Raw genomic sequence first — 17,018 nt, 5'->3', positions numbered from 1 at the left:
AAGCCTGATTTTATAAAAATAGATTTTAAAGCGCTGGGAAGGTGGGTGTTGGGGGGGTGTGGGGGGAGGTGGGGTGGGTGGGGGGGGTGGGAGTGTCCTTTGCACATCGGGAGCAGCCCCTGTTGGTAATGTGCCTTAAAGGATGGCAGCATGACATCACTAGAAGGGAAATGTGCCTGTGATCTGGTTTTAGCTTCACTTTTGCTTTGAGCAGAGCACACACACACACCCACACACACACAGCTCTGATGTCTGCAAGCTTTATACCAATGTATAAATGTTCTCATGTGCCCAGCCTTAATAAGTGAACCCAGAATGTGTTTACCCAATCCCTTGGAGCAATTGGTGATTATATCACTATAATAACATGTAGCCCCTACTAAGATAGCACCCCACCTTCCTTCCTACCCGCCTGCTCTCCAAAACCCACACTTCTGCCACCCCACCCCCCCATCCCCCTCCATAAGCTGGCCAAGCCCCCTCCGCCCAATGCCCCGGACTTAGCTCACTCCGGCATCCATTGGGCCTTCTTTTGGGGCTGGTTTCAGTCCTGGCAGCAGCTACTACTGAGCTCTCAGATTGGCCGACAACTCCCAAGGGTGGGACTTCAGCACTAGTGAGGGGCAGCAGTCCCATTGTCCACCAGCTTAGCTGTGTTATGGCTGTGGGGCAGGCTTGCATGGAGTGCGTTGGGTGAAGTGAGCTGTCTGCACCACACCCCAACCCCTGTAAAATACAACCCATTGTTTCTGATGAAATGGTATTAACCTGAAGCATTAGCCGTTTCTCCCTCTTCACAGGTGTACTCTGATCTGCTGAGCGTTCCCAGTATTTTGTGTTTTTATTTCAGATTTCTAGCATCCAGATTTCTCCCTTCAGCAAAACTTGAACCATTGACTGAAAGGGCTGAATTTTAACTTAAAAGATAGGACAGGTTTGGGCCGAGTGTGTGCTTAAAGTTTCAAAAATCTGTTTTTGACAGATGCAAACCAGCCTCCAAACCGTCCATTTTTGGCTTTAACTGAGGCTGGAGGGCAGACGGATGCTGAATCTGATCCAAGGCGTTGAGGTGCAGCTTTAAATATGATAATGAGGCAGATTCATTGTCATTGAGCTTTTGAAACAAACTTTTGAGCTGGCTGATGGGTCTCCGAGAGCTGGAGAACCCAGCAACTTCCTTAAAGAGAAAGAAAGGCTTGCACTTATATAGTGCTTTTCATGACCACCAGACATCTCAAAGTGCTTTACAACCAATGAAATAGTTTTTAAAGTGGAGTCACAGTTGTAATGTAGGAAATACGGTAGCTAATTTATGATCAGCAAACTCTCACAAACAGCAATGTGATAAGACCAGATAACCTGCTTTTGTGATGTTGTATGAAGGATAAATATTGGCCAGGACACTTGGGACAACTTCCCTCCTCTTCTTCAAAAAGTACCATGGGATTCTTTGCATCCACCCAAGCAGGCAGATGGGGCCTTGGTTTCATGCCTCATCCCAAAGACAACCCCTCTGACAGTACAGCACTCCCTTATTACTGCACTGGAAAGTTCAGCCTTGATTTTTGTGCTTAAGACCTGGTGTAGGACTTGAACCCAGAACCTTGTGTTTCTGTGCTACCAACTGCACCTTGGCTGACACTAGATGACGATGAGGTGGATTCAGGAGTAAGAGCCTTCACACCTACCTCCTCAATCCAGGTTCCTGTTTGAGAGCCTCTACGATTGAGGCCGCCGAAACAGCCTTTCTCCACCCCATATGCCAGCCCTGAGGCCTCTAACCTCCTCAGTGAGGCCTCCTGCCACCCTGCCTCCATCAGGCCCCAATCCTCACAAAGGCCTCCATCTCTCCTCACTGAGGTCTCTGATTCCATCTTCCCCCCCACCCCCCACCTTGGCCCCCTGCCCCCACCATGTGGTCACTGACCCCACCCCACTCAAGTACTCAACCAACCCCAGAATCACCTTCCCTCCCATTGACCCCACCCTATATGGTCGACCACCCATTCCTGGTGCAGACGTACCTGCTGCTACAGCCGACAATGACCAGCTCCCTGTCCGACTGGAGGCCCAGCTGTCAATCAGGCTGGCCCCTGCCTAGGCAACCAATCTGTGACGTCAGAATCACATTGTAGAGTTAAAATTCTCAAACTGTGGATTCCCAACCCCCCCAACTGCCAACCAACATTCTAACCAAACCCTGCGGGTCAGTCCACTAAAAATTCAGCCCAAAGAGGGTCAATGATGGGTGGTACTGAGTTAGCCCCCGTAATCTAGGGAAGGGAAAGCCATCTTTTGTACAATGGGTGGTTGTGGTTGAGATTGTTTATTTTGCACCATGGTGAAAAGTTAAAATTACCCCCAAAGACTTTATTAGAGTACGTGAATGAGTTTTGTGAAAGTAATCCAAAAATATAATTCTTATATAAGATACGGAAGAACCAAAGTTTTAAAATGGAAGTAAGTGTAAGGAAGGAATCTCCAGGAGAGGGGGAAGCTTCATTTCTTATAATGAGAGGCCTATCACCAAGTGTATATGAATTATGTTCTGTTACATATATTTTTGCAGTTAAAAGGATTCCTGAGGCTGTTTGTACTTCTTTATTCAATTATAGGATCAACCCTTTCTTAGAACATTCAAGAATAGCAACTATACTTACCAAGATCCGGATCCAATCGTCAAACCCCCTGAGGTAATCTCACCATTAAGTGGCTGTACATTTTGCAATAAACTGTCATTGTAACCAATTAACTATTGTGGGGTGGATGAGAGAATACAGAAACTATTTAACAATTACCATTAACATCCATAATAAACAAAAAGCATGGTCAGCAGATACTGTCAGAATTATCCTTTCCATATTATTTAGTTATAACAGATGGCTAAGAACTTCTAATTACTGACTCAAACGCAAGCATTTTATCTCAAAGACAGCATTTAAATCGAAGAGTTTAATCTTTTCTTCTTTGTTCATGGGATGTGGGCATCACTGTCTAGACCAGCATTTATTGCCCATCCCTAATTGCCCTTGTTCTGAGGGCATTTAAGAGTCAACCACATTGCTGTGGGTCTGGAGTCACTTATAGGCCAGACCAGGTAAGGGCAGTAGATTTCCTTCCCTAAAGGGCGTTACTGAACCAGATGGGTCATCACAATAACCGGCAATGGTTTCATGGACATCATTAGACTTCTAATTCCAGATTTTTATTGAATTCAAATTTCACCACCTGCCATGGTGGGATTTGAATCCGGGTCCCCAGAGCACTCTGGGTCTCTGGAATTCTAGCCCAGTGACAATACTACTATGCCACTAATTCTGAACCTGAACTGTTTTTAAAAGTCTCACATGTGGAAATTTATCAAAAACCTCCTGAAAAAAACGAATACATTATACCAGTGGATAGCTCCTCTTCCCGAGTTACACTCTTCCAAAGTATTCCACTTTGAATAGTACTTTCTTGATATTAATTTCACAGAGGCTATATGAACTTTTAACATCCTGGGAGTTGCCATTGACCAGAAGCTGACCTGGACCAGCCATATAAATACTGTGGCTACAAGAGCAGGTCAGAGGCTAGGAATTCTGCAGAGAGTAACTCACCTCCTGAATCCCCAAAATCTCTCCACCATCTACAAGACAAGTCAGGAGTGTGATGGAATACTCTCCATGTGCCTGGATGAGTGCTGTTCTAACAACACCCAAGAAGGCCAACACCATCCAGGTCAAAGCAGCCCACTTGCCTGGCATCCTATTCACCACCTTCAACATTCACTCTCTCCACCACCAACGTACTGTGGCAACTGTGTGCATGGATGCACCGCAACAACTCATCAAGGCTCCTTCGACAGCACCTTCCAAACCCATGACCTCTACCAAGAAGGACAAGGACAGATGCTGTATGGTAACATCACCACCTGCAAGTTCGCCCCAAGTCACACACCATCCTAACTTGAAACTATATCACCGTTCCTTTACTGTCAATGGGTCAAAATCCTGGAACTCCCTTCCTAACAGCACTGTGGGTGTACCTACACCACATGGACTGCAGCCGTTCAAGAAGGCAGCTCACCACCATCTTCTCAAGGGCAACTAGGGATGGGCAATAAATGCTGGCCTAGCTAGCGAAACCCACATCCTGTGAAAGAACAAAATACACTGGAATTGTGGCCTATGTTAGGATATATTCTTGCAACCAACTCCACAAAAGATGTTGATTTTGACCAGTGAATGACAAGGTCTGTTGAGCCTATTGCATGACTTTAGCAACTGCATAATACAAGCACCTGAATCATTGGATATTCCTAGATTTTCTGAGTTGGTGATACATTTTCTTTCAGAATTGGGGCAGTGATCTCTCTTGTTCAGAAACCCTACCATCAGAAACTGTACCAACATCAGGTCAGTAAAAGCTGATTTAGTTATCTTATTCCATATTTACCTATTTTGGGCCCCTGCTTTTTGTATTGGCCTTCACATCTATGAAGTTAAAATTCAATTGCCTTTCACACTGATTGGACTAACTAGGGGATAATGGATATTTTGGTGTAATCACATAAGAATAACCTAACTGAAAGATTAGGATGGTTTATATATAGAATAATGGACATCTGGTAGTGATTACAGACTGGAATCTAGTCAAGGAGTTCAGATGGTTTATATATAGAATAATGGATACCTGGTAGTGATTACAGACTGGAATCTAGTCAAGGAGTTCAGATGGTTTATATATAGAATAGTGGATACCTGGGAGTGATTACAGACTGGAATCTAGTCAAGGAGTTCAGATGGTTTATATATAGAATAATGGATACCTGGGAGTGATTACAGATTGGAATCTAATCGAGGAGTTCAGATGGTTTACATATAAAATAATGGATACCTGGGAGTGATTACAGACTGGAGAATGGGTTTCAGCAGTATATAGGTCGATGAGGCAGGAGGGGAGATGAGTGATGTTAGTTGGAAGTGGATGCTCTTTGTGATAGAGAGGAGATGGGTTTTAAAGCTCATCTTGGTACCAAGTGTGAGTTGGTTCAATCTGAACAATAGCCAGGGAGGTGAGCCGCTTGGATGGTAAGGGACTGGAGTGAGTGGCAAGGACTGAAGACATTGCCTTCAATCTGGAATCTAATCAAGGGGTTGAGATGGGTTCGCCAAAGCACTCCTGGGCCGGAATTTTATGTCCCGCAAGCGGGCACATGCCCGAGCTGAACGGGCATGAAATCGCGCAAGATGACATCGGACGAGCATCCCGACGTCATCATGCACGCAATATTTCACTAGGTGGGCGCAGGCAAAAGTCGGAAGAGTGCCCAATGACAATTAAGCGAGCGATTAAACTCATTAACAGCCCAATTGCAAGCAATTTTTCGTGGCCCATGGCAGACAAGACAACCAGCCAGGCCGGCTTTAGATTTTTGATGAAACCTCATCCAAGGGCGGGGTGAAATCTCCATTAGAATTTAAAATAAAAAGAAATAATCTGGGGACAACATTTTTATGAGGTATGCTTTCAGGTGCTTGATTGTGCTGCATGGACATTTTTTTTTTGCAGCATTTTTGTGCTTTCTCTTATTATTTGGAAGTCTGCAGCTCCCTGAGGCAACTATCTGCCTTCAGCGAGCTCAGTGGAAGTGCCCATCAGCGCCCACAGTGACGCTGGCGCCCGCCTTCTCTCCGCCCCCACCGGCAGTGCTGAACCTTTCTCCGGGCACGTTTCACAATGGCTGGCTGTTAATTGGCAAGCCAGTGTGAAATCGCAGTCGGGGGCAGATCGCTGTTGGGGGACCATTTCCCATCCCCCCTGGGGCCCGCCAATCAGACGCGGCCGACGAGCGCAAAATTCAGGCCCTGGTAACATTGAAGCCTCTTCCAATAAAGCCATGAAGAGCCTCATTTTATTGCACATAAGTATTTGCTTTGAAAGCAATAGATACTGAATAGTCTGAAGTAAGTGAAGATATTCCAGCCTTTGCTTTCAAGAAGTCTTTGTCAGCATCATATTAACTATTTTATGTCACCATCACATACTTTCAGCCTGCTCTTTCACCACGTGCAAAAACAGTAACAGATAGCATGTATTTGGAGTTGAAATCTTCTGTTTTGTTTTTCCACCATCCGTTCATTTATTTCTGCCTCTGTTTTTTGCCCTGCAGTTCACAGGCTTCGGCCTGCTGACATTAAAGTTGTTGCAGCAATGGGAGATTCTTTGACTGTAAGTATAAATTTTGCAAAGCCCCATCTAGGGCAATTGAGGCAACAAGAAAAACCTGCAGCCATTGAAGGGATAGTGGCTGCATCTGTGATGAGTCTATAGGTTGCTCTCAATACGAACCTCCTTTGGACTGTATGACCTTCTCTGTATTTATTTTGAGAGATATGAATTAATTATTTTTCTGCTCTAGTCATAGGGACCTCACAGCTGACTGGGTCATTGGGCTCTGCAGTTTTGTTTAAGATTCTCCTAGTGCCTTGGGACATTTTTCCTGCATCAGAAATGCTGTAGGATTGCAAGTGCCTGTAACAAGTGCAATAGGACTCGTAGATTCTCAGTCAAGACATCAAGCATTATATCAATAACACTTTTCATTTATATAGCACCGTAAGGGTAGTGAAACATTCCAAAGCACTTTGCAGAGGCCCAATCATAATGGAAGCTGAGACAAAGAATGAAATATTAAGAGACACAGTTAAATGCTTGGTCAGGGAGCTGAGTTTTAAGGAAGATTGTAATGGAGGAGAGGGAGATGAATAAGAATTTAAGAAGAGAATCCCAGAACTTGAGGCCCAAGCTAATTGAGCATGATACGAACATACGAACTTAGAGCAGAAGTAGGCCATTCGGCCCTTCGAGCCTGCTCCACCATTCAATAAGATTATGGCTGATCTGATAGTAACCTCAAATCTGCATCCTGCCTATGCCCGACAGCATATCACCCCCTTGCTTACCAAGAATCTATCCACCTCCGCCTTAAAAATATTCAAAGACTCTGCTTCCACCGCCTTTTCAAGACTCACGACCCTCTGAGAGAAAAAATTTCTCCTCATCTCCGTTTTAAATGAGCGACCGCTTATTTTTAAAAGGTGACCCCTTGTTCCAGATTCTCCCACAAAGGAAACATCCTCTCCACATCCACCTGTCAAGACCCCTCAGGATCTTATATGTTTCAGTTAAGTCGTCTCTTATCTTCTAAATTCCAGAGGATACAAGCCCGGTCTTTCCTCATAAGACAATCCGCCCATTCCAGGTATTAATTTGGTAAGCCTTCTCTGAACTGCTTCCAATGCATTTACATCCTTCCTTAAATAAGGTGACCAATACTGTACACCAGATGTGGTCTCACTAGTGCTCTGTATAACTGAAGCATAATCTCCCTACTTTTGGATTCAAATCCCCTCACAATAAGTGATAACATTCTATTAGCTTTCCTAATTACCTGCTGGACCTGCAAACAAACTTTCTGTGATTCATGCACTAGGGATACCCAGATCCCTCTGCATCTCAGAGCTCTGCAATCTCTCACCATTTAGATAATATGCTTCTCTTTTATTCTTCCTGCCAAAATGGAAAATTTCACATTTCCCCAAATTGTAGTCCATTTGCCAGATTTTTGCCCACTCACTTAACCTATCTATATCTTTTTGTAGTTTCCTTATGTCCTCTTCACAACTTACTTTTCCACCTATCTTTGAGTCATCAGCAAATTTGGCAACCATCCATCCATAGGAACATAGGAACAGGAGAAGGCCATTCAGCCCATCGAGCCTGCTCTGCCATTCAAATCGATCATGGCTGATCAAACACTTCAATGCCTTTTACCCACACTATCCCCATAACCCTTTACATTAATGTTAATCAGAAATCTATCAATCTTTACCTTAAACACACTCAATGACTGAGCTTCCACTGACCTCTGGAGTAGAGAATTCCAAAGATTCACAATCCTCTGAGTAAAGAAATTTCTCCTCAACTCGGTCCTAAGCGCCTTCCCCTTTATTTTGAAATTGTGTCCCCTCGTTCTAGATTCCTCAACCAGGGGAAATATCATACCTGCATCTACCCTGTCTATATCTATAAGCATTTTGTAGATTTCAATGAGATCATCTCTCATTCTTCGAAACTCTAGAGAATACAGGCCCAGTTTACCCAGTCTCTCTTCATAAGACAGTCCCGCCATCCCTGGAACAAGCCTGGTGAACATTCGTTGCACTCCCTCTATGGCAATAATATCTTTTCTGAGGTAAGGGGACAAAAACTACACAGAGTACTCCAGGTGTGGTCTAGCCAAATTTCTATACAATTGAAGTAAGACTTCACTACACCTGTACTCAAACCCTCTTGCAATAAAGGCTAACATTCCATGAGCCTTCCTAATTGCCTGCTGCATCTGTGTGTTAGCTTTCAGTGACGTATGGACAAGGACACCCAGGTCCCTTCGTACATCTACACTTTCTAATCTCTTACCATCTAGGAAATGCTCTGCATCACTTCATCAGTCATTTATATAAATTGTAAACAGTTGAGGTCCCAGCACTGATCCCTGCGGCACATCACCCGATACATCTTGCCAACCTGAAAAAGACCCATTTATGCCTACTGTCTGCTTCCTGTTAGCCAGCCAATCTTCTATCTATGCCAATGTTACCCCCTACATCATGAGCTTTTATTTTATGCAATAACCTCTGATGTGGCACTTTATCAAATGCCTTCTGGAAATCTAAGTACAGTACATTCCCCTTTATCCACGGCACTTGTTACTTCCTCAAAGAACTCCAATAAGTTAGTTAAACATGATTTCCCTTTCACAAAACCATGTTGACTCTGCCTGATTACCTTGAACATATGCACGTACCCTGCTATAGCTTCTTTAATAATAGCTTCTAACATTTTCCCTATGACAGATGTTAAACTAACTATCCTGTAGTTTCCTGCTTTCTGTTTCCCTCCCTTGTTGAATATGGAGTTACATTTCCTATCTTCCAATCTAATGGGGCCATCCCCAAATCTAAGGAGTTTTGGAAAATTAAAACCAATGCATCAACTATCTCACTAGCCACTTCTTTTGTGACCCTAGGATGAAATCCACCAGGACCTGGGCATTTGTCAGCCTGCAGCTCCAACAATTTACTCAGTTCTCCACTTCTCTGGTGATTGTAATTTTCCTGAGTTCCTCCCTCCCTTCCATTTCCTGATTAATAGCTGCTTCTGGGATGTTACTCTATAGTGAAGACTGATGCAAAATACCTGTTCAATACATCTGCTATCTCCTTGTTTTCCATTATCAATTCTCTAGACTCACTTTCTAAAGGACCAACATTCACTTTGTTAACTTGTTTCTTTTAAAAATATTTATAGAAACTCTTACTATCTGTTTTTATATTTCTGGCTAGCTTTCTCTTGTACTCTTATTTTTACCCCCTTATTAATCTTTTAGTCATGCTTTGCTGTTCTTTATATTCTGTCCAATCTTCTGACCTCCCACCTACCTTTGCACAGTTATATGCTTGGTTTTAAAGTTTGATACTATCTTTAACCTTTCTAGCTAACCATGGACGGTGTGTCCATCCTTTGGACTTTTTCTTACTTGTTGGAATGTATCTTGTCTGTGTATTCTGAAATATCCCCTTAAATGTTTGCCACTGTATCTCTATTGACCTATCCCTTAACCTATTTTTCCAATTCACTTTAGCCAGCTCTGCTTTCATGCCCTCATAATTGCTCTTATTTAAGTTTAAAAACATAGCCTCGGACCCACTCCTCTCTCCCTCAAACTGAATGTAAAATTCAATCATGTTATAGTCGCTGCTACCGAGGGGCGCATTCACTATGAGATCATTAATTACTCCCATCTCATTGCACAATACCAGGTCTAGTATAGCCTGCCCTCTGGTTAGTTCCAGAACATGCTAATCTAAGAAGCTATCCCAAAAATATCCTATGACCTCCTCGCCTAGGCTACCTTTGCCCATTTGACTTTTCCAGTCTATGTGTAGATTAAAATCTTCCACAATCCTCATCATGCCTTTCTGAAAGCTCCCATTATTTCTTCCTTTATGCTCCATCCTATCATCTGGTTACTATGAGGGGGCCTGTACATGACTCCCACAAGTGACTTCTTGCCTTTACCATTTCTCGTCTCTATCCAAACCGTTTCCACATCCTGGTTTCCTGAACTTAGGTCATCCTTCTCTATTGTGCTAATACCATCATTAACTAACAGAGCCATCCTTCTGCCTTTTCCTCACTTCCTGTCATTCCTAAATGTCCTGTACCCTTCAATATTCAGGTCCCAATCCATGTCCCCCTGCAGCCATGCCTCTGATGATGAATGAGTGATGGATGAGAGGGACTTGATGTGTAGCACAGCAGAGTTTTATATAGGCCAGAACTCAAAGAATGTAATGGATGGGAGGCTGGCATGGAGGGTATTGGAATAGTTAAGTCTGGAGGTGACAATGTTATGGAGGAGGGTTTCATCAGCTGATGGGCTGAGGCAGGAGTGGAGTCAGGCAATGTTAGTAGGAAGGGGGCACTCTTTGTACTAGGAAGGAGATGAATTTGGAAGCTCAGCTCTTGTTGAATTGGACATCGCCGTTGCCACTGGTTCAACCTCCCAGCCAGGGAAGGGATAGAATTGGTAAGAGTTTGTGGCGAGGACCAAAGACATTGGCTTCCATATGCTTGATGTTTAAATAGAGGAAAATTGCAGCTCATTTATGGTTGGATCTTGGTCACATCCCTGACAGAGGTAGCGGGAATGTGAGTAGTGAGGAGGGTGTTAAGAGGCTTCCAGATGACTTAGACAGGTTGAGTGAATGGGCAAATATATGGCAGATGCAGTACAACACAAATAAGTGTGAAGTTAGCCACTTTGGTAGGAAAAACAGAATGGCAGAGTATTATTTAAAAACTGATAGATTGGGAAATGTTGATGTACAAAGGGACCTGGGTTTCCTTGAACACCAATCACTGAAAGCAAGCATGCAGGTGCAGTAAGTAGTTAAGAAGGCAAATGGTATGTTGGCCTCCATTGCGAGAGGACTTGAGTACAGGAGCAAGGATGTCTTACTGCAGCTGTACAGAGCCTTGGCAAGACCACATCTGGAGTATTGTGTGCAGTTTTGGTCTCCTTGCCTAATAAAGAATATACTTGCCATAGTGGGAGTGCAGAGAAGGTTCACCTGACTGATTCCTGGGATGGCAGGATTGTTGTATGAGGAGAGATTGGGTTGACTAGGCCTGTATTCACCGGAGTTTAGAAGAATGAGAGGGGATCTCATTGAAACATATAAAATTCTGACAGGGCTGGACAGACTGGGTGCAGCAATGATGTTTCCTCTGGCTGGGGGGTCTAGAACAAGGGGTCACAGTCTCAGGATATGAGGTAGGCCATTTAGGTCTGAGATGAGGAGAAGAGAGGGTGGTGAGCCTGTGGAATTCTCTACCACAGAAGACTGTGGAGGCCAAGTCACTGAATATATTTAAGAAGGAAATAGATAGATTTCTAGACTCTAAAGGCATCAAGGGATATGGGGAGAGAGCGGGAGTATGGCATTGAGATAGAGGATCAACCATGATTGTATTGAATGGCAGAGCAGGCTCAAAGGGCCGAATGATCTACTCCTGCTTCTGTTTTTCTATTTCCAGTATCCATAGTATTTTGCTTTTGTACTTAGATGTGGTAACTTAGTGAAACAAGCTACTTGAATAAAGAGATCTGGAACATGGAGAAAAAAGAAAATGCTATTAAAGTAGTTATTGAAATATAAATTCTGTAAACATTAGTTTTTGTTTTTAAGAGAATCAGACCACTGATCTTAGCTATTAGTAAATAAGTCAGATTTATAGACGAAGACTCGCAGTTTGTTAAATTTCTATTATGGTTTCTAATAAGTCTGACATTCAGTCAAGCTATAATACTGCTAAGGAATGGGACTGCTGCTTAGTACAGCTCACAATGGGTTGACTGTCAAAAAGAGGCACAATTGTTGGGCTGTAATATGGAACTGCACAGATCTTGAATGAGAAACTGAAACAGGCTTGTCAAGGTTGGTTAGCACAATTTGCCTTCACCTCAGAACCTGGCCTAAAACCTAATCTAGACCAACAGAATGATGGCTTCCTTTTACCTGTTGGCTTTGACAACTCTTTCATGAAGCCCACTTGAGCAATGTCAACCCAAGCCAACCCCCTGTGATGCAGGAAAAATGTCATTTTTCACAGTGATGCAACGTGAAGCTGTTGTATTAGAGAAGGTTATAACATCCATCTTAACATTCAGTTCAAAATAACCTGCAGTCTTTGTCAGGCATACCTTCAACTTCCATTGTTAGTGCTGTGTTATGGTTACTGTACAAAATATCCTGTAGATTGAACAATATGTCACTTTTGCTTCAAGGTTTAGCTCAAACAATGTACCTGAAGTCATGGTCGTTGGAGAATCTTATTTATTTCTGATGTTTAGGTTGCGTTTGGAGCCAAGGCAAATACTTTATTTGGATTGCGAACTCAATATCAAGGCATTTCATGGAGGTGAGAATCTGTAAAGGTTCTGTTACAACAAATTCACATTAAAAACAAACATAAAGAGTGAGGCTGCCTCATCATGTGCCCTTTCAAATTAAAGCAAAACTAGTTTTAAATTCAAATAAACCAATTTGTTTAGGTTCAACTTCGAGTGACTCAATAATCATGACTCTATCGTCATAATAGAATAATACCAACGTTAATTCATTTCTCTTCTTTTGTAGCATTGGTGGTGACAAATCACTGGAGACTGTGACTACTTTTCCAAGTAAGTTTTGAGCTTGGATCTCTCATTGTGATTGGCTTTTTTAGCCTAGTCTTGTTGCACTGTACACGACGAAGATGATCAAATCTCCATGGGGACACAATGGTGTAAAAAGCACTTCATTGGCTGTAAAGCTCCTTGGGATGTCAACTCCTGCCATCTTCCATTTCTTCCTGCTGTGTGGAAAACAAGCCTCCATTTTGCTCAATTAGCATCCTAAGGGCCAGCAGACAACGGTAGCTGAAGAGTTATAACAAACAGGCTAAAACCTAGAGAGATGGTGGTGGTGTAGGGGCAATGTCACTGGGCTAGTGACCCTGAGGCCCACGCTAATGTTCTGCGTGCAAGAGTTCAAATCCCACCACAGCAGTGGGTGGAATTTAAATTCAATTAGTTATCTTGAATTGAAAAGCTACTGTCAATAATGGTGACCATGAAGCCATTGTTGATTGCTTTAAAACCCATCTGGTTCACTAGTGCCCTTTAAGGAAGGAAATAAGCCATTCTTACCTGGTCTGGCCTACATGTGACTCCACACCCACAGCAATGTGGTTGACTCTTAACTGCCCTCTGAAATGGTGTGGCAAGCCATTCTGTTTAAGGGAAATTAAGAATGGGCAACAAATGCTGGCGTCGCCAGCAATGCCCACATCTGATTTTGTCTTTTTCTTCCCTTTTTCAGATATATTGAAAAAGTTTAATCCAAATATCCGCGGCTTTTCCACCGGAACGGGAAAAAAGAATAGTAAATTCAATGTGGCTGTCCCAGGTTCAAAGGTCAAGTGAGTACTCATTGGGTGGTTTCAACTTCGGCCCATAATGGGGGTTAAGCAAGTGATGCGCTCACCACATTTGCCCAAAGCCACAGTTTAAGGACGAGCCATTTTAAGTTCTTGCCTCATTCAGCATCTGCAGCACCTGTTCAAGGGCCGACAGCTGGTCAATGCCCAGTCCAACTTGATCCAACATGCACATTAAAATTGGGGTTCAAGATTCCCCCCCCCCGAACAGAAGGAGGCCAATGGCTTTTCTTTGCTGTTCTTGCCGCAGGCCTGGACTCCAGACAAGCTCCAAATCTGCTCTTCTGCAGAGGTTCGTATTCCTCCTTTCATTTGACGAACCAGCCAAGAGATTTGAGAACACGCAACCTCGGAGTCTGCCATCTATAGCCACACTCTCCCCTTCACCACTGGCTTTGTTTGGAGCAGCCAGGGCTCCAACCTTTCGCGGTCCATTTAAAACTGCCGAGCGAGGCTAGAATATAGCGTATCCATCCTCCGCCCTAATTTTCAGCTCTTTCACTGAATTCCTGCCAGTGATACAGTGTGAGTGCTATTAAAAGGTCATGGAGTTTAAACAACAACTTGTATTTATAAAGCACCTTTAATGTAGTAAAACGTCCCAAGGTGATTCATAGGAGAGTTATCGAGAAAAGTTTGAAACCAACTCACAGAAGGGGATATTAGGACCAAAAGATTGGTTAAAGAGGTATGTTTTAAGCACAGTCTTAAAGGAGGAAAGCGAAGTAGAGAGATCGAGAGGTGTAGGGAGGCCATTCCAGAGCTTAAGTCCTGACAGATGAAGGCACAGCCACAAATAGTGGAGCGATTACAATCAGGGATGTGTAAAAGAGCAGAATTAGATCAGCTCGGGTTTTTCAGAGGGTTGTGGGGCTGGAGGACATACAGAGATAGAGAGGGTCAAGTCCATGAAGGGATTTGAAAACGAGGATGAGAATTTTTAAATCAATATTTAAATTTATAATTTAAAATTCCAGCCTTGATATTCCTCGCTATAGCAGACATCAACCTGACCAGCTGACCCAGAATATAAATTGAAAAGTGATGCATTTTAAAATGGTGATTTGATAACATCTTTTTCTCCTTTCTGCAGCGATATGCCTAAACAGGCTCAGACCCTGATTCAGCTCATGAAGAACAGTTCAGTAAGTGTTCTCTTGTGAGAGAGAGGAATGTGCTTTCTGCTGTACAGTGCTGCCACCTAGAGGACTGCAGACTGATCACAATACCAAACAATGTTATCTCAAGGAATATCTGAGAAGGCCTGTAAACACTGGGATGACAACCACAGTCAACCTATTTTAAGTTTCCCTAATCCAAAATGTTACCCAATATGAACCAATTCAGGTTTGGATGTCTATTCTGAATTCTTCTGGTTTCTAATGCTCAGAAACTGCTGACATGCCCCACCTTTAGAAATATAGCACAGAAGGATGCCATTTGGCTCATCTTATCTGTACCAACTCAGAGAAAGAGCTATCCAATTAGTCCTGCACACCTACCCTTTCCCCATAGCTCTGAATTTTTTATTATTTACCAAGTTCTCTTTTGAAAGTAATTTTTGAACACTTCCCTGAGTCTGTGGCCCTTGTATGGACATTCACTGAGGACTGAACTCACCAAGACTCCTTAGACATCACCTTCCAAACCCATGACCACTACCATTTAGAAGGACAAGGGCAGCAGACACATAGGAACACCATCACCTGGATGCTCCCCTCCAAGTCATTCACCATCCTGACTTGGAAATATATTTCCGTTCCTTCACTGTCGCTGGGTCAAAATCCTGGAACTCCAGCCCAAACAGCACTGGGGGTGTACCTATACCACATGGACTGCAGCGGTTCAAGAAGGCAGCTCACCACCACCTTCTTTCTCAAGGGTGATTAAGGATGGGTAGTAACTGCTGGCCCAGCCAGCGACATCCACATCCAATGGGTGAATTTTTAAAAACTGGATCGTAGTACACTGTGACCCCAACACGATCCCCCACCCTACCCCATTCCCACCACCCCCCGCCCACCACCGGATGAATAGCTCATTGGCCGCCTGCTGGTGATGCTTGCATATGAAGACTGGTCACGTGGGCCTGGATTTTTGCAAGATCACACTGACTCTGGAGGCCTTTAAAAATGGCAGACGAGACCTGATTCATGGATTCCCGCCCCCATTCCTGTTTTCTGCAATTTTCACTGGCATGGGGTAAGGGTGGGGGCTCACTACTGATACCCTGCACTCCCATCCTGGCTGGTTCCATTGCAGGGGTAGGCATCTCATACCCCATTGCAATTTTTGTGGAGTCTGGTCAGTTCCTTGCGGATCCATGGTTCATGGCTCCTCGGAGGCTTCGTGAGCCATCGTGTGGATTCGGGGACATCATTTTTGAGAGGAGAGAGAAAACAGTTGAAGAAGAAGAACTGTTTCCTTCTCTCCCGGTGGGAGAGAAAATGAACATTTCAATAAAAACTGTACTTTATTTTTCCATTTAGGAAATCAACTTCAAGCAGGACTGGAAAGTTATCACCCTTTTCATTGGAGCCAATGACCTGTGCGAGTACTGTATGGATAAGGTAGAGCTTTTTATTCACTTTTCGATTTTTATTCAGCATAATGACTGGTTTCATTTTATATTTAAAACCATCCATGAGACAACTCTCCTTGCCGAAAGAGTTGTTTTTGGATTCATCTCCGGGTCAGACAAATGGAGCCTAGAGTATGGCCTATAATTACTGAGGTTGACATGCAGCAGGATACTCGTGTTCACATGGCTCAGCGGTAATATCCCCAGCTCCGAGTCAGGAGGGTTGGCTTCAGGCCCCACTCCTGACAGCCCTGGTAAGTGTCGGTTCGAAATACAGGGTTGATGCCCAGTTGTGCCTGAAGGGTGTGGCTGCCTCCCCTCCCCTCTCCCATTATAATGAGTACATGGGGCTCTCACTCTTGTTTGCAGCCCCTCAAGAAAAAGACACTCCAAAGACCAAAACCATCAGGAAGACGATGGGAAACCAACTCAGCTGGTGAGAGGCTCCAGAATCTCATGTGAGAGGCTCGAGTTTAGACCTGTCCACAGGACAGAACACAATGGACAGGCTTTGTTGACATCCCTAAGTTCTCGGCAGCACCTTATGTACCATTTTCTGCTACACATCCATAGGCGTGGCGATGGTTTAATGGCTCCCGTGGGTACTTTGGGGTTGAGCTCTCTCTCTGTCTGTTGCTTTTTGCCATGTTTGCGTATCATGCATCTGTCTGATACGCAGGCGTTAACACGATAATTAAATAAAACATATTAACGTCTACATTCGAATAGCACAGACAGGAAATCATGCAAACTGCTGGGTTCCTAGGACACAGAAAGAAACCCGCCACCATATAATTAAAAACTTTATCCTTATTGCTATTTATTTTTTTAAATTGGTCTTTTT

The 17,018-nt window shown here is 43.6% G+C and overlaps 1 protein-coding gene across 1 annotated transcript in view; it reads left to right on the top strand.

Annotated features, from left to right (window-relative positions):
• Positions 1 to 17,018, top strand: part of plb1 (phospholipase B1) — a 71,561-nt gene that overhangs the window by 24,155 nt on the left and 30,388 nt on the right. The window contains exons 9-16 of the mRNA XM_078542869.1: positions 2,616 to 2,693; positions 4,340 to 4,400; positions 6,158 to 6,216; positions 12,467 to 12,534; positions 12,753 to 12,796; positions 13,476 to 13,575; positions 14,687 to 14,738; positions 16,083 to 16,163. Of these exons, the coding sequence (XP_078398995.1) occupies positions 2,616 to 2,693; positions 4,340 to 4,400; positions 6,158 to 6,216; positions 12,467 to 12,534; positions 12,753 to 12,796; positions 13,476 to 13,575; positions 14,687 to 14,738; positions 16,083 to 16,163 (543 nt within the window). The remainder of the gene's footprint in view (positions 1 to 2,615; positions 2,694 to 4,339; positions 4,401 to 6,157; positions 6,217 to 12,466; positions 12,535 to 12,752; positions 12,797 to 13,475; positions 13,576 to 14,686; positions 14,739 to 16,082; positions 16,164 to 17,018) is intronic.

This window comes from Cetorhinus maximus, chromosome 5 (assembly GCF_964194155.1).
Source record: "Cetorhinus maximus chromosome 5, sCetMax3.hap1.1, whole genome shotgun sequence".
Taxonomy (NCBI): domain Eukaryota; kingdom Metazoa; phylum Chordata; class Chondrichthyes; order Lamniformes; family Cetorhinidae; genus Cetorhinus; species Cetorhinus maximus.
The sequence above is the reverse complement of the archived record's forward strand: the minus strand, read 5'-3'. Positions and strand labels throughout refer to the sequence as shown.